At 28.5% G+C, this 17,533-nt stretch overlaps 1 protein-coding gene across 1 annotated transcript; it reads left to right on the top strand.

The window, feature by feature from the left end:
• The first annotated feature begins 11,543 nt into the window (after positions 1-11,543).
• On the top strand, positions 11,544-17,316 carry LOC105630003 (cuscuta receptor 1). Its single transcript, XM_089725341.1, has 10 exons — positions 11,544-11,913; positions 12,003-12,158; positions 12,318-12,383; positions 12,489-12,554; positions 13,819-13,974; positions 14,172-14,237; positions 14,367-14,432; positions 14,607-14,753; positions 14,915-15,067; positions 15,180-17,316. Exons 1-10 carry the CDS (start codon positions 11,559-11,561, stop codon positions 17,234-17,236), a joined length of 3,288 nt encoding a protein of 1,095 aa, XP_089581467.1. The 5' UTR covers positions 11,544-11,558; the 3' UTR covers positions 17,237-17,316.
• Positions 17,317-17,533: the final 217 nt, after the last annotated feature.

Raw genomic sequence — 17,533 nt, 5'->3', positions numbered from 1 at the left:
GATTTCCATGTATGGGCAAGAGGCTTCCTTAAAACCAATTGTGCAATTCTCAACATAGAGACGTGTAACATTCTGATTTTCATAACATGTTATTTTCATGCATTTCAGTATTTTTAGAGTCTAATTACGCATTAGCATGATTTATTATAAATTATGGATGATTTATGATTATTTAGGTGAATTATAATGCCATAGGGGCATTTTCATAATTTGTCATGTTATTAGACCGTGTTTTGGTAATATAGTGTATTTTATGTTAGACAGTCATATATTATATCATGCATATGTGTAATGTTAAATTCCAGCATTTAGATTGAAAAAGACCAATTAAATCTCAACTTTTTTTAATGAGAAAAAAAAAGTTAAAAGACAAACAAAAGTCACATGCCACTACAAAATAAAAATACAGTCTCACACCTTATCCTTATGTAATCTCACACGATAAAAGTGTAACACCCTTTATCCTATGTACAAGCATCCTAAATCAAAGGTTGCACACTACAACTCTACACCTAAATACATGGGATTACACCTCATGCACACATATGCTCCAAGCATGTGAAAAATAATATCACATGGTAAAATATCCTAAAACTTGGCATGTGATGAGGGAAAAAGCCCTAAGAAAATATTTATACACACCATCAAACTTGTACCCAAATAGTACCTCCTCTCTCCTCTCATCTCTCTTATTTTCTCTCAACTTTCTCTCAAAACAAACACCTTGGCCCAACCATTTTTCTCCCATTTTCACCCATCAGCACTTGTTATCTTCTCATGAAATTTGGATTTGTTAATATCCTCAAGAAGATCTTTAAGTTGATGTAAATTTTGTTGCAAGATTCCAAGTAAATCAAGGTGAAACCCTCACTTAACTCTCTACCTCTTTCTCTTTCCTCTTTCTTTTATTTTTCTTTTAAATCTAAGGCTAAAATCATGCATAATATGTCACATTCACTATGTTTTACAATAAAATTCATGTTCATGATTTAGCTGGTAAAAATCTCCTCTTTCTTGATTATAAGAGGTGAATTCTCCAAAAAGTAAAGGAAAGGAAATTTTGGAGGGTTGATTTGTTAAGGATTGTATATTTTCAACGTTTTAGAGATTTTTAGGTTATAACTGTTTGATTTCTGTAAAATATGGTTCAGGTTCTTATTTTTATGCCATGTATGTTTAGATCCATGCTTAAGCTTGCTTATTTTTGCATTATCGTGAAGTTATATGATTTTTATGCTCTTTCATTTATGTTGATTTTTCAGTTATTAAGCTTATAATCTTTGAATACATGAGTTGATTATACTATGTGTCAAGTTTGGTGAGATTTGGAGTATATATGATATAATTTTGAGTTAGCCAAACTATCTACTTGGAGATTTATTGTGATTTTATTTTTAATTGTTGTATATGTGTATTTATATTTGTATTTTGATGGTTAATGATGATTATCATGGCTTTTATTGAATTAAAATGTTAGTTTTATGCTAGTCGGCCAACCATATGAGGAGTAAAATGAAATTTTACAAGACTTTGTGGGTTATCTAGAACATTTCCAAGGACTTGTTGACACTTTTCCTATGATTGGAGGATTATTGCACAATTTGACTAACTAATGGGCTATTAAGGATTTAATCATGTAAATAAAGGATTTAATTAAAAATGTTACCATCTAAATTATGGACATGTGACATTTGTACAATTAAGTATATTAATGTAATTGGGACCTTAAAAATGGATTAAATGTGGACTATGGTTAATTAATTAGATCATACATCTATTTATTCCAAGTGAGACTCAAATTTATAATTAATAAAAACTCTAGAGCTATGTTTTGTTGGATGTAATGCAATGCAATTTAATCAAAGATGTAATGCAATGAAAAATGTAATGGAATGTAATGTAATTAAGATTCCATTACTATGTTTGGTAATGTAATTGAGAAAATTTATGTTTATGTTTGGTAATGTAATGTAATCACCATTTCATTTTTATGTTTTTTTGTAAATATGTAATATAATATAATCAAAACACTATCACCACCAAACATATCGCCATCACTCCTTCGCCACTCCACCACCACCACCACAACCATCACTCTACCACCATCATCACCAACACATCCACCACTCCACCACCACCTCAAACACTACTCCACCACCATCAGTTCGTACTTTATTTTATTTATATGAAAATAATAAATTATAGAATTTGGTTTGACATAATAACTTATCATTTATTTGTGGAATCATATGCTCGGTATAAGTAAATTTTTTATATGAAACTAACGTCAGCAAGATGTGAATTACTACAAGTTTGATAAATAATTTATTTTATTTTATTTGGTCAAAGTAATACACAATAATTTTTTTCAAACAACAAGTTTGATAAATGAGTTTCAAATTGCTAACTTCTAAGCACAGCCTATCTATTTTTTAAAAGAATAGAAATTTATTCAATTTTCATGTGGATTTAGAAACAATAATCAATATTATTTGAATAATAAATTTATACCCTTGTATAAATTTTTTTATTTTCGTGCTGCTTTGTTTGTAATTAGCTCAATACCAATATTCAATTTAAAAAATTCATTATTTTAATTTTCAACTTATTATTGGTTCGTTAAAAAAGAGAGTAAATCAAACTTGATTATTTTAATTAAATTCAAATGAGTTTTTAAAACCATTTTAAATTTACTTATGGCATTTTAGCAAATATAATATTATCAGTAAATTTTCGTAAATCATAAAACCAAAACCAAAATTCTTGTGATTAGAAATTTCGTAAATGAGAAAAATGTTTCATTATTAATATGTTGAATATTGTCAATTGAGTGGACTGTTAGGATTAAATTTTACTAACAGTGATTACCACTTACTATTTTTACATATTCAAATGCATAAATGAAATGTAAATCTAAATACATATGTGGTGGAGTGGTTGAGGTGGGTGGTGATGGTGATGGTGATGGTGATAGTAGTGGTGGTGGTTGAGGTGAAGTTGAGGGTGGTGGTGGTGGTGATGGTCGCGGTGGTGATGGTGGTGAATTAGTGGTGGTGGTTGAGGTGGTGGTGGAGTGGTGCAGGTGATGGTCGTGGCGGTGGATTAGTGGTGGTGGTTGAGGTGGTGGTGGTGGTAGTGGATTAGTGGTTGTGGTGGAGAGGTGGTGGTGGTGGTAGAGCAGTGGTGGTGGAGCGGTGGTGGTGGTAGTGGTGGAGCGGTGGTGGTGGTAAGGGTGGTGGATTAGTGGTGGTTGAGGTGGTGGTGAGGCTAGTAGAGCGGTGGTGGTGGAACGGTGATGGTGGTTATGGTGGTGAGGTGGTAGTGTTAAATAGCCTTGAATGGTAAAGTTTTTATTGCGGTAACTTGATGCAATTAGTATTACATTTGCTTGTAATGGACAATACATGTGTTTTTTTATGTAATATTCATCACATCAATTTAAGTAATAAAGCTTACATATGGGTTTATGAGGACGGTCCTAGAAATGATGAAAATATGAGATTTGACCGTCGGCCAGGTGGGATTGTAAACAATGAACCTCTGGGTGATAAAGATCTGGACCCCTAACTTCGCCCCAAAAGCTAGCTCGTAGGGGAAGGACTGAACCCAGCCTTATACACTAGCCCAGGATGTACTCCGCGGGCGATGTGAGACGCATCATCCCCACCCCCATAAGACCCGATTGCCTCAGTCGGCGTTCTGACGAACCCCATGAGACACCGACCCTACGAAGCCAAAGCTCTGATACCAAATGATAAGGATCTGGACCCCTAACTTCGCCTCAAAAGCTAGCTCGTAGGGAAAGGACTGAACCCAGCCTTATACACTAGCCCAGGATGTACTCCGCGGGCGATGTGGGATGCATCACTAGGGATATTTAATTATTCACTTATGTGATAGTATTAATTAGTTAGCCCTTATTATAAATGTAATGTATTACAGATTGGGCCCTGTTTATGAAATATTTAAGATGTTAAGTTCAGGGCCGAGATATAATATAAATTTGAGGTTTATTGTGCGTGGTATTATGGATTAAGTGTTTGGAATCCGTTTTGAGATGGTTGAATTTTAGTAGTTCAGGCTTGCTACGGGCCTCGAAGGCCTTAAGCATACTTGAGCTCTGGTGCCGGTCCGGCCCATGGTGATGGGTCGTGACACATACTCATAAAAAAAATCATGCTTTGTGAATTTATATTTATTTATGTATTAATTCTAATTAAAGAAATGAGTTTTTGAGAGTTTCTAGTTTACGGAAATGTATCTACGAGAGGGATAATGTGTTTCCACATTACTCAATTTACAGAAACATCCCCAAAACGTTTTCAAAGAGTTTCCAAGCGTTTCCACGTGGGAATCGTTTCCAAAATGCGGAACGACATTCAAAGAAAGTTTCCATACGACATGGATTGGCAGCTAATGACTAGTGATTGGTGGATTAAATATTATTATCTAGATAGGTTGTATGAACACTTTAAAAGGTTTAACATACTCTTATTATATTCCCGTATCAAACACCAATATATCTCTAGTATAGAAACATCAACTTTTAGCATTTTATAATTTTCAATGGCTAACGGTTAGATGCTGTTTTAGTAGCTATTAGTTGTTTAAAGTAAAAACATTTGGTAAGAATAATTATTTGATTAGCTATTGAATTTAAAATGATAAAAAAAGGACACTTGAATATTGAGTTAGAATTTTAACTTATAAATATAGAAGTGAACTCAATATATAAAAAAGAGAGGAAGTTTTACTTTTATTATGTCCATGAACTTTTGTTTATTGACATTAAACTCCTTCAAATTTCTTTTTTTTTTTTTTTTTAAATTAAGCTCTTATATTTATTAACTAGGGGTTAGAGAGTAATAATCATATATGTTAAATACATGTTGATGGGAAAACTTAATCAAAGTATTAAATCCATGAAATTCTATTTTTGACATTAGCGTATTGGATTCTCCATTTACTCTAAATCAATTGAAGGCTTAATCTTTTTATAAATAAAAGTTAAAGGGCTTAATGCCAACAAATAAAAGTTCAAGGCTTAATGATCAGAACTCAATAAATTTGGAGGCTTAAACATGAGTCCTTACTTTCACTGCATCTAATACATATATAAATATTATAATTAAGAGTTGAAAATGGTTTTAAAATTGTGGAATTTAAACATTCTTGATTTATTTTCATTTATTAATTTGCCGAATACAACTTCAATCATTTAATTAAAATCTTTAAAATTTAAAACTTTTTCTAAGGTATCCCGCCGCCTCTCTCTAAGGAAAAAAAAAAAAAAAATCTAAAACCCTTCTTTTCTTTTTTCATGGGTGGCCATCGGTAAAATATCGCCTGTGGTTACTCTCTGTCTTTCTTTTTTTTTTTTTCTTTTTTCGAATAATCCTCAGATTTGTGTCTTATGATACAAATCTGAGTTATTGTTTCCCATATTTTGATATTATTGTTACCCATATTTTTTAGGATTTTATTCTTAGATCTAGTCGTTTGAGAGTTTCTGAGTTTTATTATCACCATTATGGTGATTTTGTTTAAGGTATTTTATTATTTGGACAGTTATGTAGAAAAAAGTGTAGATCTCCTTTTTGATAGAAGGAAGAATTTTGAAGATAATCATATCAGACTTGTAGAAAAACCATGAAGTTGAACAATGGTCATGAATCGCCACCAAGTGAAGTGAGCGATTGCCTACAACACATGTATTATGCTCTGTCAACTTGATCATATACTTCAAACCAAGATTGTCTTTTTTAATTTTTTATATGAGTGGTTTATTATTAGACTTACATTACAAAAATATAGAAATATATTGATATGTATTCCATATATCTTTACAGATTCTTCTTAATAAAATTTCTAGTTTGATTTCCTCTCAAAAAAACTTCTTCTGATGTAGGAGATCTATAAACCGCTTATATAAACTATAATTAAGTGGCTAAAAGTAAAATCAATCATATGGTACATGTAAATAAATAATTAATTTATTGAAAGATACATACCCCTAATCTTTCATATGTAACCTTTTAAATAATATATTATTGTATCGTATTCCAACTGAAACATTATTTGAGTTATATATAATTTTCATGCACATTATATTTTGTATTTCAAGTAGTAATAAGTTATAAAATGTAATGTCATATTTAAATATTCATGGAAGTAATAAGTTATTATTAAAATATAAGAAGAAACGCGTAAAAATAATAAATAGTGATAGTGATCAATGATCCATGATGTGACCAATGTTGGCCGTCACGATTATTATGGCGGATGGTGATCAGTGGCTAGTGATAGTGGTTGCTATTGATTAATAAATTAAAAAAATATATATTTATAAGATTATAATAAGTTTATCAATGTCCAGAAAATATTTTCCTCCCTTAAAAACAAAAAGTCATTTTTCTTAAAAACTTATATAGTTTTTTTTCGCCAGGAAAATATTTTCTATTGACTGATTTTACTGAACACTCCAAACGTCGAAAAATTAAAAAACAATATTTTTTAAGTAATTACTTTTAAAAAACAACCTAGCCTTGATATTCCTTTTCATTTAAAACCTATTATTAGGTATTTACTTTTGCTACTACCAGCTTCTGGAAAATCAAAATAAACCTATTATTAGGTATTACGTGTTTTCCATAGAAATAATGTGAATGCAAGACTTAACGTTAAAGGAAGACTTCTTTTTGTTAGAAAACTACACTTTTGTTGCAACAATAAGTCCATAAACCAAATGATACGATTGCTTGACCTAGACCACAAACAAACAAACAAACAAATATAAAAGTTTTTGAAAAACAATACAACATAACTTATAGTAAGGGTTGGTGTGACACATCACACATCACATTTTTGAAGTCTTTTTCTACAAGACTTAATGTTAAAGGAAGACTTCTTTTTTGTTAGAAAAGTACACTTTGTTACAACAATAAGTCCATAAACCAAATAATACGATTGCCTGAGCTAGACCACAAACAAATTTTTCCCTCGTTTCCCATTTTGTTTCCTTGTTTTCTTTTTTTAGATATTCCAAAATGTTTGCAAGTTTTTTAAATTTATATATGTAAATAATTATTTTTTTCATGATAACTTGTATGATTCTTCATTAAATGAAAAACTTTTATTAATATCTAAATGAGTTAAGGATTAAAAAGAAAAAAATAACTTTTGTTGACTAAATTCTTAATATACGTGTTTTGTCAAATCATGTAAACAAAATGGAACGGAGGGAGTATAATTTATGTTTGAAACGCGTTAGAGTCGCCCAACAAGTGACATCCAATGATGCAATGACTTGGACTACTGACCGCATTGAATGTAATATTTATAAACTTGTTTAATAAATTTATAATTTTAAAATCATCCATTTTAATTTTTGATTTATCAAAATGAAAAGTAAAAATGATTTTGTTTGATTATTTTTTAAAATTATATTTGATTAGATCAAATGAGCATATAATCCTAGCGCGACGCGCCGGTTAATTCTAAATGTAATTTAAAGTTGTGTCTTGATATAATAGAATTTGACATTTTATAATAAAAGTTTATATATGATACTTCATATTTGTTGACTTCATACATAATAATTTAACTTATAAACAACATTATAAATACAAGATTGACATTAGCATATACATGTAATTATGTAATAAACCATAATATTATATGTGCAGTTTGATAATGCTACTTCTAGTAGAGTTTTATCAAAATATTTGTTATGACACAAATATATAGATTTTCAATCAAATAAGGTTAAAAATTCATATATGTTTGTTTTTGTCTTAGTTAGTGCAACTTTATTTTAAATTTTTCAACAATACAATTTTATTGTCAACCTATAATAATTTTAAAATATTTTTTAAAAAATAAAAATAAAAATTAATAAAATTATTAATGAAATTAATTTCATCATTAATTTATTATTTAAATAATCACCAAAGGTAATTTATATTTGTGATTAGTTGAAAAATAAATATATGAAATACTATATACAATAAGTTACATTTATACTAAATAAAATTTAATATTTTATATTTATAAAGTTTTTAAATGTGAATATATGCAAAATGAGATTTGTTTTTAATGTGAATCTATTAGATATATAATATTTCTCAAATGAAAATGGGCAATTTGTATTAATTAAATTAAAACTAATTTTTATTAATTTTTTTATCTTTGAAATTTTAATTTGAGTCAATTTAGACAAAAAAAGTCAAAAAAAATATAAATTTACATAGATATTATTCTTGGGTTTAAATAATATATCTAATATTATTATTTTTATTGGTTTAACTAACAAAAGAATAAATAAACATGACTTTAAAAATATTATTATTAGCGCTTTATATAAGTTTATAATACTAATCTTTAATTTGCTTGAAAATAATTATTATCTACATTTAATAATTAATATTTTATGAATAATTATTTATTATAAATGCAACTATTGATAGCATTTAATGTTAATAATAATATCTATGTACATAAACTACCAAAAATTTCAAATTCTAATGATCTCTATATTATGAGAGAAGATATAGATTAATTAGGTCTAACAAATGGAAAAGTATGGAAATATATCAAATTAATGAAAAAAAGTTACCCATTAATATTTTTGTATACAAATCAAATTAACTATTCAAATTCTTTATAATTATGTTTTTTTTAAAAAAATGAAATGAAAAACTCAGATTAAGTTTTGCTTATATAAATTAAAAAAATTAATTTAAAAAATTTTAAATGAATAATTATTTAAGTTATGGCAAGAATGTAATTAAAGAATAATAAAAGGGTTAAGTGAAAAGGTAAATAAAATAATATAAGAAGAATAGTAAAAATTTTATATTTTAAAATTTTATTATTAAATATAGTAAGAAATGCATAAAATAATAAATCATTATAGTCACCTATAACTAGTACTGACGTCGATGTTAGCTAGTGGCAATGGTAGTGGCCGACGACTGGTGGTGGTGATTACCGTTGATTAATAAATTAAAAATAGATTATAATAAGTTTACCAATATATGAAAAATGTTTTCCACTCTTGAAAATAAAAGGTCATTTTTCTTAAAATGATAATTTTCCTTTGATGAGGAAACTATTTTTCGTTGACTGATTTTCCTGAGTAGGCCAAATATCAAAAAATCTAAAAAATATTTTTTATACAAATTATATCTCAAAAAACAAATAGAGCCTCGATATTCCTTTTCATTTAAGACCTATTCGATATTTATTTTTTGCTACTACAACTTCTGAAAAATTGAAATAAATACATAAATAAAAGGCATTCTTCTGGCTCAATAGATAATGCTTGCTTATCATTTAATTTTCATAAGTCTAAAGTTGATTTAAAATATAAAATTATATTTCAACTTATTAACGGTATTCTTCATGCTTGATTAAAGAAATACTTTGTACTTAAAAAGAAATTAAGTGGAAGATTTACATAATATTATTCAACTGGCGCACACTAAAGGGTTTCTCTCCTCCTCTTTTCTCTCTAATCTATTTATTCCAAATTTTTATTTGGGGCTGCTGCTGTTAATCAGCGGTAGGCCCATACTTAGGCATTTAGAGAGTTATATGTTTTTCTATAGAAATAATGCGAATGGAAGACTTAAAATTAAAGAAAGACTTCTTTGTTATTATGACAACTATGTGAGTCAAGTAAACTAAATAATACTTTTGCTTGATTTATATCAACAATTGACATCACAACCACTGAAATACTGACTGCATTGGCCGTCATGGTCAATCAAGTGGTGGCTTAGTTGGTCTTTTTACTTATGTGAGGAGTAGAAAGTCTCGAGTTTGAGTCCTCTTATTGACTACAACTGTTTTTACCAATATCTTCAGTCAAGGGTAGGGCTACACCTAGTTGTATAGCTCGCAATGTTAAGCTTCTAATGAATTTAAAAAAAATACTGATCGCATTTAAAATTGAATATAAAATTTATAAAATTATTTAATAAATTTATAATTTTAGAATCATCCATTTTTAATCTTTTACTTATCAAAATGAAAAGTATAATTAATTTTGTAATTGATATTGAAAAAAAAATTGAAAGTAAATGCTATTGAATTTGATTATACTTTCACCTTGATTAATTGAAATGGAAATAAAATTTAATTTTCCCATTGAACTTGGTAGCAATATAAAATTCGCTAATTTGCTCAAAAATTATTTTTTTGTACAATTTACACCTTAAATTTGTACAAAAAGAAATAAAAAGCTCATTTTTTTTGAAAAAATAATATTTTATATTTTTAAATTTTTAAAAATTGTAAAATTAATAAAGAAAAAATATTTAAAAGTATAAAAATGATTATAAAAAGTTACATTATTTTATGTTTGATTTAGAAAATAATGAAACAAAATATTTGATATATAAAAATTATAGAATTAGAAAAATATTTGATTATAAAATATTTATTATTTTTTGTTTGGTTATTTTTTTAATTATATATGATCTAGATCAAATATTTAATTATTTTTAATTATATTTGATTTATATCAAATAATTTGTTTTTTGGATAAAAAATCGCGCATTTTATTCTTTTGGTGTAAGTTTAGAGGGAGAAAATATAAAAAAAAATTAATTTTTTGACAAATTATATATTACTCTGAAGCACTTCTAAATGAATATTAGAAATTTCAACAAGCACTAGAATAGAAGATTCAAATTAATTAGGCCCTTGTGATTTCTTTTGATTAAAAAAGTATACAAATTTTTTAACTCACGGTCATAACTCTATTAAAATTCTGTTCTTTTTTTTCCATCAGAGCACAATTTCAAAGCCCTCAACTAAATATATGTTACCTTAAAAAAAATACTTGAACTTCAATTCTTTTTTAGTTTTTAATTAACCAAAAGAAATGAAGTTTAATCTCTTTTATTATTTAAATCGATTTTTTTACTGGTATCTTACTTAAAGGAGATGAGTGTTGAACCATTCATCCGTACACTCATTGGTTATTATTTAAGTCAACTTTATTTTTAAGTCTCCTCTACAAATAAACAATACAACAGAACTTATAGTAAATGGTTGATGTGACACATTTTGGAAGACCTTTTCTGCAAACGATTATCTTTATAACGAATGTTAAATTATGTAATTTTATGGTTCTAATATAAAAGTTTTTGCAATATAAGGGTTGGCTTAGCTCGAATTTTGAGAGGAAATATTTTTTTCTAAAAAAAAAAAAATCAAGAACGAGAGAATCGAATTTCGAAATGGAGGCCTCTCATTGATTTTTCAAATTTTAATTTTTTTTTTCAATTTATAAAGTATCTAAAAAAATTAGAATGGTTAAATTTTAGGAGTCAAAAATATTCAAAAAAAAGAGTTTTTATAGAATGGTTAGTTTAACTTTTTGTAATTTTTTTAATTAAAATATAAAAATGTAATTGGATGGATGGAGGAAACTTCGCTGAAGGATTCTCCAACTTGCATTTACTTTGCAACACTCTTTGCACGTCATGGACCATTTTGCTACTCCTCCCTATATATAACAAGCTAGAGCGAGTTGAAGATAAGTATTAAAAATGGATATAATTAAGAGGTATTGTTGGATATTAGTGATTTTATTCTTCTTAAAAGAGAGTTGTGATGGCTGTTTAGAGGAAGAAAGAGTTGCACTCTTGCAAATAAAGTCTTCCTTCGATTCTTTTTTTTTTGATTATTATTGGAGGATAGATAGTGTTGCCTGTTGTAATTGGACAGGCATTGAGTGCGATGAAATTACTAGTCGAGTTACACATCTCTACCTTTCAGATATTCTTGCTCATCATTCTTCACAGAATGATTTTTACCTAAATGCCTCTTTGTTTCTTCCATTCCAACAATTGAAGTATCTTGATTTATTTGGAAATCGTATAGCTGGTTGCGTTAAGAATGAAGGTCCTTTTATCTCTGTATATTTATCATTAATTATGATTCAAAATAATTAAATTTATGTATATTTTTAAAATGTTCTTTCATATATGCAGGTTTTGAAAGGTTATCAACACTTTCCAATTTGGAACTCCTTGATTTGGGATATAATCGATTTAACAATACTATCTTATCATCGCTGAGTGGTCTTTCATCTTTGAAATACTTATATCTCTTTTCCAATAGATTGGAAGGAATAATTAAAATGCCAGGTGATAACTTCACTTTTTTTTTTTCCATTTTGCCTCAAACTATTAACAAGAGGCAGCAGAATCGAAGGCTTTAATTATTAATTTGAAGGACTAACTTTTTCTTTTCGTCTCAAACTATTAACAATATATATGTACACTGACGTGTGTTGAGATGTGCAGAATTAAATAATTTGATAGAATTGGATATGGATGGCAATGAAATCAAAGGCTTCAATTCTTACCATGGTACAATATATTTTTGTTTTCTTTACTTTCTATTAACAACTTTCTATTATTCCTCAAAAGTGTTTGACCTGAGTTATAATTTCTTTACTCTATCATTCCTAAAAGGGCTTTCATCTCTCAAAAAGCTGTATGTAAGAGCCAACCAGTTGGAAGGAGCATTCGATTTGAAAGGTTATTTCCCTCTCTTTATGATTTAATTTCAAGTAATTTAATTTAAAATTTATGTAATTCATGACGTAATTAGTCTTACTTTCTTATTAAAAGTGTTTTGATCTGCTTTGGGTGTTTCTTTCCTCAAGACTCTATATGATCTCTTAATTAGTTTTACTCATTGGTTTCTCAAGACTCTATATCTAAGTGAAAGTAATTTGTTTCTCAATGCTTATTAAATATTCATTTGGTGTTTCATAGAAATAGTGTTACGATTGCTTGACCACAAACAAACAAATAAATATAAAAGTTTTTGAAAAACAATACAATAGAAGTTATAGTAAGGGGTTGGTGTGACACATCACACATCACATTTTGGAAGCCGCTTTCTGCAAACGATTATCTTTATAACGAATGTTAAATTACGTTATTTTATGGTTCTAATATGAAAGTTTTTGCAATATAAGGGTTGGCTTAGCTCGAATTTTGAGAGGAAATATTTTTTTTTTCTAAAAAAAAAATAATCAAGAACTAACGAGAGAATAGAATTTCGAAATGGAGGCAAATTTTAAATTTTTTTTTCAATTTATAAAGTATCTAAAAAAATTAAAATGGTTAAATTTTAGGAGTCAAAAATATTGAAAAAGAGTTCTTATAGAATGGTTAATTTAACTTTTTGTAATTTTTTTAATTAAAATATAAAAATGTAATTGGATGGATGGAGGAAACTTCGCTGAAGGATTCTCCAACTTGCATTTACTTTGCAACACTCTTTGCACGTCATGGACCATTTTGCTACTCCTCCCTATATATAACAAGCTAGAGCGAGTTGAAGATAAGTATTAAAAATGGATATAATTAAGAGGTATTGTTGGATATTAGTGATTTTATTCTTCTTAAAAGAGAGTTGTGATGGCTGTTTAGAGGAAGAAAGAGTTGCACTCTTGCAAATAAAGTCTTCCTTCAATTCTTCTATTTTTTATTATTCTTGGAGGATAGATAGTGTTGACTGTTGTTATTATTATTGAGTGCGATGAAATTACTAGTCGAGTTACAAAACTCAACCTTGCATACCAGAGGGATTGGCCTTCATAGAATGATTTTTACCTAAATGTCTCTTTGTTTCTTCCATTCCAACAATTGAAGTATCTTTTTTTTTTTTGGAAATGGTATAGCTGGCTGCGTTAAGAATGAAGATCATTTTATCTCCGTATATTTATCATTAATTATGATTCAAAATAATTAAATTTATGTATATTTTTAATATGCTTTTTCATATATGCAGGTTTTGAAAGATTATCAACACTTTCCAATTTGGAACTTCTTGATTTGAAAGAGAATCGATTAAGCAATAGTATCTTATCATCGCTGGGTGGTCTTTCATCTTTGAAATACTTAAATCTAGCTGACAATAGATTGGAAGGAATAATTAATATGCCAGGTGATAACTTCACTTTTTTTTTTTTGCCTCAAACTATTAACAAGAGGCAGCAGAATCGAAGGCTTTAATTATTTCTTTTAATTATTAATTTGAAGGACTAACTTTTTCTTTTCGTCTCAAACTAATAATTATTAATTATTTTTTCTAACAATATATATGAATGTCATTTGTACACTGACGTGTGCTGAGATGTGCAGAATTAAATAATTTGATAGAATTGGATATGAGTAGCAATGAAATCAAAGGCTTCAATTCTTACCATGGTACAATATATTTTTGTTTTCTTATTTACTAATATCTAACAGTTTTGATCTCTTAATTAACAACTTTCTATTATTCCTCAAAAGTGTTTGACCTGAGTTATAATCTCTTTACTCTATCATTCCTAAAAGGGCTTTCATCTCTCAAAAAGCTGCATATAGGAGACAACCAGTTGGAAAGAGCATTCGATTTGAAAGGTTATTTTCCACTCTTTATGATTTAATTTCAAGTAATTTAATTTAAAATTTATGTAATTCATGACGTAATTAGTTTTACTTTCTTATTAAGCAGAATTACATATATCTAAGTGAAAATAATTTGTTTCTCAATGCTTATTAAATATTCATTTGGTGTTTCATTTGAATCAATAGGGTCCTATAATTTCACTAATTTGGAAGAGCTGTACCTGGATTCTTCTATTAATGTGGATGAAAACTTCCTTCAAAGCCTTGGAGCAATGATGCCTTCTGTTAAGCTTTTGTCTTTAAGGTCGCTGAATGGATCCGTACCTACTAGAGGTAATTAAATTAACTACAAAAGATGTCTCTCAGTTCAAAGACACTTAAAATATAAGATTAAAAAAAAAAAAAGAGCTTAGATCAGTAAAATAATCTCTCAAATTTAAAATTATCAAAAAATTCCAATATATTTTCACACACTCCTTTTTGAATTTTTATAGGTTTACTTAATTTCAAAAATTTGGAGTATTTGGACTTCAGTTATTCTGCTATCAACAATAGCTTTGGTCTACAAGACATTGGAATGATGAGGCATCTTAAAACTTTATTATTACGTGGTTGTGGACTTACTGGACCCATACCTACTGATCAAGGTATATTCAACAATCTCTGGCTTTCCCTTGTATCATCTCTTTCAAATAAATTAGAATTGTAACTAACCAAAGGTTTTTTTCTTCTTTTTGTCGCAAAATTTCAAATATTCAGGTCTTTGCAAATTGAAGTTTCTGCAAGAGCTAGATATAAGTCACAATTATCTCAATGGTAGTTTGCCATGGTGTCTAGCAAATTTGACATCCCTCAAAAAATTCTCTCTCTCAAATAATTACTTTATTGGAGACATTGCTTCATCTCCTCTTAGGAGATTAACATCCCTTGAATATCTAAATATCTTTGATAATCTCTTCCAAATCCCAATCTCACTCTCTCTATTTTTCAACCATTCAAATCTCAATTTTTTGGATTGTCGACATAACACCATATATGCCATAACAGAGGCTCATAATTTCACTCCAAAGTTTCAGTTAGAGACTCTCCGCTTGTCTGGCCATGGATATGGTAGTGTAGAAATTCCCAAGTTCCTCTATCATCAGTATAATCTGCAATTTGTTGATCTATCAAACAATAAAATAAGAGGAGAGTTTCCATTTTGGTTATTAGGCAACAACACAAAACTAAGGGCACTTAATTTGGCCAACAATTCTCTTTTAGGGTCATTCCAGTTACCTATTCATTCTCCTCCGAATTTGTTCTTCTTGGATATTTCTGACAATAGTCTGTATGGATCCATCCCAAAAAAAATTGGGACACATTTGTCAAGATTAGTGCAATTAAACATGAGTGGAAATGGTTTGAATGGGAATATTCCCCCTTCATTTGGAAATATGAGCTTTTTGGCATATTTGGACTTATCTGACAATAGATTGTCAGGAAGTATACCTGAGCAATTGACCATAGGTTGTATCTCATTATATAAACTCAAACTTTCAAAGAACACTTTGCAAGGACAGATATTTTCCAAAAATGTTAATTTGAAATTTCTTGAATGGTTACAATTAGATGGCAATCTGTTCAATGGAAATATACCAAATAGTTTGTTTAATGCAACTTCATTGAGTATATTGGATGTCAGTGATAACCATCTCTCTGGAAGCATCCCAAAATGGATGGGAAATATGTCGTCTCTTGAAATTTTAGATCTTTCACTAAATAATATTTCTGGAAGCTTACCATCCAATTTTTGCCCTTCGGAAATAAAAGAAATTCACTTGTCAAAAAATAAACTGCAAGGATCTTTGAGTGATGTATTTAATGGTGACTCTTCATTACTTACGTTAGATCTTAGCCATAATAACTTAATAGGAAAAATTCCAATGAGGATTGCCAACAATTCTAAATTGAGGTACATTCAGTTAAGAAGTAATCATTTGGAGGGTGGAATTCCAACTCAATTATGCAACTTGTATAACTTAAGCTTCATTGATCTCTCTCATAATAATCTTTCTGGTCATATTCTCCCTTGTCTGAGACTTAGTAGTGCTTGGTCTAAAGGACCTGCAAATAAAACCCTTTTATCGATGGCTCTTCCTCCCGACTCACAACCTTTGGAGTTTACAAACAAGAATGGATTCTATTCTTATCAACCAAGCACACTCCAATATTTTTCGGGGATTGATCTTTCTTGTAATAATTTATCTGGAGAGATTCCATTTGAAATTGGAGATCTTGATACAATTCAAATGTTAAATCTATCACACAATAGTTTGACCGGATCAATTCCACAAACATTTTCAAATTTGAGGCAAATCGAGAGCTTAGATCTTTCTTACAACAATTTGGAAGGGGAAATTCCTTCTCAAATTACTCAATTACATTTTTTAGAAGTTTTCAGTGTAGCACACAACAACTTATCTGGTAAGACACCTACAAGAGTTGCACAATTTGGAACATTTGATGAAGGCAGCTATGAGGGAAATCCTTTCCTCTGTGGATTACCATTGCCAAAAGCTTGTTATGCAACAATACCTTCATCACCAATGCCCATAAATTCAATTGATGACAATAGTGGGTTCATCGACATGGATATTTTCTATGTGAGCTTTGTGGTATCTTACATCATAGTTTTGTTGGGAATAATTGCAATTTTATACATAAATCCATATTGGCGACAAGCTTGGTTTTACTATGTAGAGTTGATATCCACCAATTGTTATTACTTTCTTGTTGACAATATTCCTTACTTATTTAAGTTTGGAGTTTCATAAGATTGTATATTATGTATGGTTCATAATTCATAGTGTAACTCTTATGAATAATGAAATGTAAGGTAAATTATAAATTTAAATTGCATTTTTTTTTTTAGAATAACAAATTTAAACTATGTTTCTTTATTTTCTTTTAAAAATATTGGAGAGGTAAATAGATTTTGCAAAAATAAAACTTATATTTTAAATATGACTAGTATTTAAAAATGTGTGGTGCATGTTTGTAAGTACTCATTATTAATTTAATAATTTTTTACAATTTTTATTATTTACCAAGAATTATGTTCATTATTATTT

The sequence above is a fragment of the Jatropha curcas genome, chromosome 8 (assembly GCF_041381405.1).
Source record: "Jatropha curcas cultivar XTBG-Jc1 chromosome 8, XTBG_Jcur_1.0, whole genome shotgun sequence".
NCBI classification, from domain to species: domain Eukaryota; kingdom Viridiplantae; phylum Streptophyta; class Magnoliopsida; order Malpighiales; family Euphorbiaceae; genus Jatropha; species Jatropha curcas.
Note: the sequence above shows the minus strand (reverse complement) of the source record. Positions and strands in the feature narration are given on the sequence as shown.